General features: G+C 43.0%; 1 protein-coding gene across 1 annotated transcript in view; it reads right to left on the bottom strand.

The window, feature by feature from the left end:
• Positions 1-4,673: 4,673 nt before the first annotated feature.
• Positions 4,674-8,279, bottom strand: part of LACTBL1 (lactamase beta like 1) — a 51,829-nt gene continuing 48,223 nt past the window's right edge. The window contains 2 exon segments of the mRNA XM_009289143.2: positions 4,674-5,652; positions 7,461-7,566. Coding sequence (XP_009287418.2) covers positions 4,674-5,652; positions 7,461-7,566 — 1,085 coding nt within the window.

The following is an 8,279-nucleotide window of genomic DNA, read 5'->3' as shown; positions in this document are numbered from 1 at the left end:
CTGCAAACTTACTGAGGGTGCACTCGATCCCCTCATCCAGATCCTTGAGAAAGATATTAAACAGAACTGGCCCCAATACGGAGCCCTGGGGAGCACCACTTGTGACTGGCTGCCAACCAGATTTAACTCCATTCACCACAACTCTCTGGGCCTGGTCATCCAGCCAGTTTTCTACCCAGCGAAGAGTACACCTGTCTAAGCCACGAGCAGCCAGTTTCTGCAGGAGAATGCTGTGGGAAATGGTGTCAAAGGCTTTACTAATATCTAGGTAGACAACATCCACAGCCTTTCCCCCATCCACTAAGCGGGTCACCTGGTCATAGAAGGAGATCAGGTTAGTCAAGCACATCAAGCCAACAGCTCATGTTTGGCTGGGCTGCACAAATGCCTATTAAATGTGAACGGAGATCATCTCACTTCTCTGGAGACAGTGTTGGAGATTTTCTGGCATCTATTTTCTTCGCGACTGCTGATCTGCAGCTCTGTAAACCAAGTCACAAGATGTCAGACTCTTCACAAAGGCAGAAGTGAATGGACAAGAAAGGATTAAACTTGCAAACAGGCTTCTAGCCTTTGCATTTTGAAGCATACATGACCTTATCTAGAGTGAGAATCACACCTAATAGCAATATATATTGAAGCTTCCCTGCTAACTGAGAAGTACTTAAACATTTGTTGGTATTCACTTCATGGGTGAAAAGGAGACCGTGACTGCTTTGACCGAGCAGCTCTCTTAATCTCTTCTCTCTCTTAAAGGGTGGATGCTGACATTTCTTTTTAAATAACTCCTACAAGCTCTTGTGGAACTGAAAAGTCAAAAAGCTTGTGCTTCACATCACAGGGGCTTAACACATGCCTTTGTGACATGAACATCAATACATTTCTGAGGAGGAAAACAGGGACCCTGGAGTTAGTGTTTAATAAACTTTCAGACTGTGACACCAAGGCCCAGTCCTTGCTAGCCTGACTTAATCCTTGTTTTCTGAGTCCTGCTCTGGTGGTGGTTGCATGCAGATAGACACATCATCTTACTCCCATCATCGAAACAGCTCCTCAAAGCTGCTGTCCAGTAAACAACTGGGCCACATTGCTCTGGTTGAGGAGAAGTATAAGTATGAAGAAATGAAGCATGTAGGGATAAATTGTTGTTTTCAAAATGTAGGTTGAAGCTTGAAGCTTGATATCATCCTCACTTGAGCTAATATTCCTGAAGGTGCAGTTCTTCTAAAAGGGAAGAAATTGTCTTAACTAATGTTATGTTAGCATGGGACCACAACAAACATCACCATGTTCTGCTTTGGGTCTGCTAATCAATGAACTTCAGGTCTTTAGGGCAATGTTGATGCAACAAGTTGAGAATTTGCCCTTACCTGGCAAGCAGATTAAGAAAGTGTTTCACTTCTAACTGAAGAGTTTCTTGTGATCAAGGGTTGGGTCCATCTCAACCAGCTGGACGCTGGGGATTCAGAGTGTGATGCATCAACTTATTCTAAATATGTGCTTTAAGATGAGATGAATCCACTCTACTGACTAGAGTCATTAAATCTCACTGAGTAGAAAGGAGTCTAAAGGGATAGCTCAGATGTAGCTGTTTATATTTTTGCCAGATTAATCTCATTCTTAGTGGCCCAGAGCCTTTTAACTTGTAGACTAAATACAGTTTTCAGGGACACTATTACAATATTACATGGTTTCAGCAGTGCTCCTTAGAGCAGAATTTGGTCTCCTGAACCAATGAGTAAGTTTTGTTCCTGTCTCTTTTTGATGCTGGGAATGCTAATGAAGCATATTCTATTTGCTTGGTTCCCTGATGTGTAATTATAAAAACATTTTTAAGAACACTGTTTCTATAGGCTGCTGCAGACACATCTAGTCACCTTTTAAAACACACAGTTCTGTGAAAAGTGAGCAGCTGGGTAGATTTTTACATATTTGTTGTACCTATTGTTGGAGCCAGTCTCTGACATGGATGAAATAACATTGGGATATTTTTTAATTCAGCAACAAGCATACACAAAGCTTAAAAAATTACTCAGAATGGTATCTTAGATTCTGTATTAAAATGGAAAGTTTACAAAGAACTGTTAAAGCTGGTATCTTAGGATACTGTTAGGCACGAAGTGACAGAAAGAAATTGGACATTTGTGTTTGTAGCATTGACTCAGCATTGTGACTCTCTCTGCTCTCCATGGATGACTGGGGTCCTCCAAAACTGCACCTTATCCTGCCTGCCACACACAGCCTCTCCCAAATCCTCTGTACAGGTGTCCCAAGGTCTCCTTTCTCCTCTCCATACCAGGTAAGGGCACTGTCCTGCCCACACAAAGGGGCAGTGTAGGAAGCTCTCGTTCACCTTCCCAGTGTAACCCAAGGTTTGGTGAGATAAGCTTTACTGCAGGTGTGGGTTCATGCTATGAATAGCAAAGAGCTGTACTTTGCTGTTATGGGAATGAACAAGAGCACCAAAACGTGTCAGCGTACAGGTTTAAGGCTGACTCACTAGAAAAGGAAAGATTCGTTAGTGTTTACATTACTGATTTAAAAGTAAAACATCTTAACCTCTCCATCAGACAGATGGAGACAGTCCAGTGTGTTGTTTCGTCCTGACCAGTGATTGACATGGGATATAAATCCTAATTTTTCTTGGAAGCTTTTAAAGGTAGCTGATGGGTAAACAATCACTTTTTTTGTTCCAAAGCAAGAACAGCACCAAACTGGCACTTAGCCTCACTCAAAAATACCAGGGTTAGACCACTCAAGTATCTTGCAATCAGACATTACATCTTGTGAGCTCAAAACCCGGAAAGCACCGTTGTGTCAGGCATGCCGTGACAGAGTGTAGGCACCTCTACAGGGAATCAACCGCAGTGTAACATACCTGCCTGCACACATACCTCTGGGCATGATCACACATGACAGCAGCAAGAATTTGCATAGAGTTTATTGCTGTTGCTATAGCCCAGATTAAATACTTGAACATACGAGGTTGTACAAGGTATGAAATGTAATCACCTACAAAGTCCAGAGGAAACCAATACAGCAGCAACCATGACTGCCTGTAAGGCAAGGTTTACATTATTTCATATGTTTATCAGGGAACTGAAATTGTCTGAAAAAAGGCAGGGAACCGAGTTTGCGAATCACAGATCTCTAGGCCTTCAGCGATGGTCTCTCTACTCAAAACTGAAGCTGAAGAACTGCACACAGAGTGTGCACAGTGAGAGACAACAAGAGAGAAGGGAGGCAGGAAGATTTATTTTCTCATCTTCTCGGAGACATGTCCAGACTCTGTGTGGACAAGCAGCGGAAGGAGGTCACTCTGCAAGAGGGTCCAACCTCATACCAGTTATGGTATGGGAGAACATGCACTTTGAAGGGTCTTTGATTTTGCTAGTATGCCTACCCTTTTGCACTTCCTTCAGGATTTCCATGCTGTACAGCCATTGCCATGCTCTGCAGCTAGGTTATTCATTTTAAGGTAAGAGTTATCTTGCCCTGACCCTCTGCTTGCTTTTATTTCAGGCTCCAGTTAGGGCTGCAATCACAATACTCTCCTAAACTTGAAGGGGCATTGCAGGAGCCAAGACTCCTCAGTCAGTGGTACTTGCCCTGTCTTGCATCACTGTTCCCATCACAGTGGTATGGTGTTGGCCATTAATGACATATCATCTGTCCTGCCTGTCTTGGCATTGAGTGGGCACAAGAAGGGAGAAGAAAATGCACCTGTGGCTTTGCAGATTGCTTGCAGGTGCGCCTGTCCTAAATGTAGCGCTCCCCAGGCTAATGCACTTTCCCTTAGCATCCTCCCTCATACCTGCGTAAACACAATGGGTAAGTATCCATACAGACACCCTGCCCAAAACACACATAACGATTCCCACGCATTCCTGTGCTTAAATGCCACACTCACACACTTGCTTATATACTGAGATAGTCACAAACCTGAGTCCAGCTGGAATGTACCAGTATATGTTCATATGGCCCTGCTCACAGGAGTAAGCTTCAGCTTCTGTACTTAAGTACTACAACCTCTGTTGTGTAACCACTGCTTTTGCAGAAATCTGTGGAGCCAAGACATAACCACATTGCTGTCTGCTCTTTTCACAGTTTCCTTGTGACCCAGGAAAGAAATGGACCCTCACTTCCCAGGTATCATGAGCAGGGCCTGGTAATCAGGCTGGTGCCATTTTCTAGCACATAATGCTTTTGGCAAACCCAGGTGAGGAATCTTGTTCATGGTAGATGGGCTCCTGAAGAGCCCTGGAAAAACCCTTGGACTGAAGAAGAGATATTTTCTGAGATGCACAGAAAATTCTCAGCCCTTTGATGATACCAGTCAATCACCATCACATACACATGACAATGTAAGTGTGGAGACTTAAGTGTTCGGCTTTTTTTTTTATGGCATCCAAACACCATCCATCCATCACATTCCCATCTCTTTTTTCTGCAGGCATCCCCAGTTGCTAGCTGGACTGTTGTGCACTGCCAGGGATTGCAAGCAATTAAAGTCATTTTAGAAATGGGACGTAACATATTTGTTGGGCAAAGGGTCATTTGCCGCCACCTTTTGCTTTTAAATGGTATCCATAAAGCCACACAGACAGGAGAGTCTGGTAAGACACATATTTGGAGCCACCTCCCAGAAGTGGTCAGAAAAGTAGAGGGGACATTTAGCTATAGAATACAGGTTTACGAAGTACACGCACCACATTGTACGTGTTCAGCCCTGGTGCATCAAAGCCAGGAGACAAACCCTTGCGATCAAATGGATAAAAGTTAAAGAGCTGCCCATTTTGGGTCTCCAGTGAGATGGAGGCAGAGCCCAGGTGCAGAACACATGGGAACTCCTTGTCAAAAACAACTTGGAAAACACGATCTTCCAGGTGGTGGAGCTTGATTGTCCGGTACTTTTCAGGAATCAGCTCTTCCACGTGAGGCCCAAACTGCTGCATGACCAGCACCCCACCAGGTCCAGCTTTGATCTCATAGAAAGTCAGGTTGGAATAGGTATAGTAGCCAACATAAGGGCCTGGACTTGGAGGAGGAATCAAGCTTTTCTCTGCCCCTCTGAACGCCGTCTCCATGGCAGGAATAAGATACTCATATGTCTGAGTTACAATATCTCCACCCTGAGGCCTGGGCCCTGCCGTCAGCACAATGAAGCTCAGGCGGAGCTTGGGGATAAGAGAGAAGGTAGCTGAATAACCGTCAAGGTCTCCGTCCTTCCTAATGACATCATATCCCATTTGCTCATTAATCTCCCAGGGTGTGCCAGTCTTGTTAGCAAAGTATTCAGTGGAGCACTTAAACAGAGGGGTCAGCATCGTCTTCACTGTGTCAGGCTCTAGGAGGCGACGGTGGTAGGTGCCTAAGAAGACCATTGCCAACTTGGCAAGGTCAGCAGCTGTGGAATACATCTGGCCAGAAGGCCTGTACCAGCCGAGGTCATAGAGAGGGGCCGGCCGCCGGCTGCCGTAGAAACCCACAGCCATCTGGGAGCGGATCGGTGGTGTGATGTCGAAGCCAGTGTCCTCCATGCCCAAGCGGTCCAGGATGTTCTCCGAGATCCAGCGCTGGTATTGCCCCTCAGCTGCATGGTCGGCTAGTACATGTGCCATCAGTGAGAAAGCCAAATTGCTGTAATGGCATCTGAAAAGGAAGAGGAATATATCTGGATCAGCCTTACCTCACTGATACAGTGTGGGTATGACTATGCAAAAACAGTGCCTAGATCTCTCTTCTCTGGGGAAAAATTCTCATTTTATCAGATGACATGCTAAAGAGAGAGGAGAGATGAAGGAGGGACAGAGGAAAACTGAATGTTGTTGCCTTGATTTGTTGTTAAGTCAAGAAAGAGAAATTTCTTATGGGAACATCAGCAGAGCTATTTAACTACTATGTACAGAAAAAGAGATGGAGATGGAAAACTGAAAAACCCAAAACTTTATGCAAAAACCTATGTATTTGCATATCCTGACTTATTGTTTATAATTGTCCACCAAAGAATATATCCATTCTTTTTAAGAGCAGAGCTGAGAGTTACAGGTTCTTACCTTAAAGGTCTCAAAATCCCAGGTAAGATTTAACATGATATAAACACTTAAGCACCTAAGTTACTTCAAGATGGTAAAAAGCACTTAAAAAGCACTTAAAAATCTACAAAGCAGCATCCAGCAATGTTGACTCATTAAAGACACCTGAGCGCTTCAGTCTTTAATATCCATAACATGATTTAAGTCTTTATACTTGAATGAAGTTTAATGACATGAAGACATGAATGGGCAACTTTTTTTTCAAACACATTTTCAAAATTTATGATGTTTTCAACCTTGTCTGGGTTTTGTTTTGTTTTTTTTAATTGTGTGAAGCCACACATCTCAGTAAGGCCTATTTAGATCACAAATTTGGTACGACTTCAACCACTTGCAGCCCATCTAGCTGAATAAAAGCATGATGAGCATATATATTTCTACAGCAAGAATAAATACATTCTGGATCTAAAAATTTATATCTGAAATGGAGCTGGATTTCAACATACCCAGAAAAATATGTTAAAATTTCTATACCAGTGAATTGCAATTTCGTTTAGGAAGAATGATCTGTTAGCTGTGAGGTATATCCAGGAACAGGGAGACAGAGTTAAAACTATCAACGTGTCAAGTAATAAGGGGTTGAGAGGCTATGAGTGGATGCCCTTATGTATCTTAATGGTGAGCATAATATAAATACCAAAGAAGATGATGGTATTAAAGTCTTAAAATCCTTTAAGGAACATCTATTGTAACCTCCTGCATGACATGGGACAGAACTAATACAAGGTTGCCATGACCGAGCCATTGAGTTTTCTAAGCTTGCAGACTTCAAGCCATGGTGAATCCTCAGCCACGCTAGGCAAATTATTTCAGAATGTAATTCTAGTCCCTAAAAATTTTGCAGACTTAGAAAGTTTTTCCCAGTTAGTCTGAATCCTTTCCCTCACCTGCTGTCCAGTGGATCCTGTTCATATTTTTGAGTGTTTGCAACTCAGGTAATATACTTTAACAGGCTATATAAGTTGTAACAAACATTAATAGCACTTACAGATAATTTAGAGATATGCAAATCACTACAGACATAGCATGATTTTAAGTGAAATCTGTGATTTAAATCAATTACATTAACATGCCTTTCCACTTTTGAAAATCTGCATCTTTCACAATTTAAGGCTCATTGGACCTAACTATAGCAGTTTAATTTGCCTCATCTAGGCTTCTCACTCAGGCTCTATACACATTAAAAAAACCCTGGCACCTCCAACAGTCACTCTTTCCAGCCTAAGACAGGTGTGTGTGTAGATGGCTGAAGCTCTCTTTAGGAATGGCTGTCTTTTATCCATTGGCCATGGAGGCTGCAGGTGGGGCTAATACCAGTGGAGAACACAAACCCAGACCAAAAGCTCGTAAGTGAATATATCTGACCTGGTTCCTGGATCAGCAACCAAGACATCATCTTTCAGGAGAGCTAGAGCATCTTGTGTATTGCCCTTCCACAGCAGGCTGGTAGATCGCAGCCTCCTGGGCAGACCTGTGCCATGGAAAAGAGAAGTTAACAGTCTGAGACAAATTATGGTCCAGGAAACTTTGAGTCTGGTGAAGAGTAAGAAGAAGGCAAGGTTCAATGGCAAGATGGAAACAATGATGCACACATGTGCTTTATACACGCAGCAAATACACTGTAAGGACCTGTTCATACTGCACTGCAGGACACAGTATGCAAGTCATGGACCACTGAATCTGGGTAATTAAGTCCTACCCCAGCACCAACTCTGGGTTGCTACATTTCAGTAAAAATACCTTGGTGAATGATTAAAAAAACCCTGTATCCCCAAGTGTATTGTGGAAGAGAAGGGCATATTGGGTGTTGGGGAAATCCCTGGCTGTATTTCCATGTGACTCTATTCCCTTGACTACAAAGGTGTGCAACAGCCCGTTTAAACAAGTTTTTGTTCTTTATGTCTTGCTGCAGAGGGCTTGAACTTCTCTGAACCATTCCAGGCTTGGCCTAAAGTACTTTTACTGTTTTTTTCAGCTTTAGCAACATTTATTCAGGGTTTCTGAATGTAGAAAAACTTCTAGAAGTTCTTTTCACTTTTAATTCCACAACACTGAACATGGATTCCCTAAAAACTTTTGGCCAGGACTTTTTAAAATACTGCAGCTCCTTTGCACAGGATCTACGGCTCACCAAGTCCAGAACTTGGATTACATCTGGAATGAAATTCTCACTGCAGTTTACAG

Source organism: Aptenodytes forsteri, unplaced genomic scaffold (genome assembly GCF_000699145.1).
Source record: "Aptenodytes forsteri isolate BGI_AS27 unplaced genomic scaffold, ASM69914v1 Scaffold253, whole genome shotgun sequence".
In the NCBI taxonomy this organism is placed as follows: Eukaryota; Metazoa; Chordata; class Aves; order Sphenisciformes; family Spheniscidae; genus Aptenodytes; species Aptenodytes forsteri.
The sequence above is the reverse complement of the archived record's forward strand: the minus strand, read 5'-3'. Positions and strand labels throughout refer to the sequence as shown.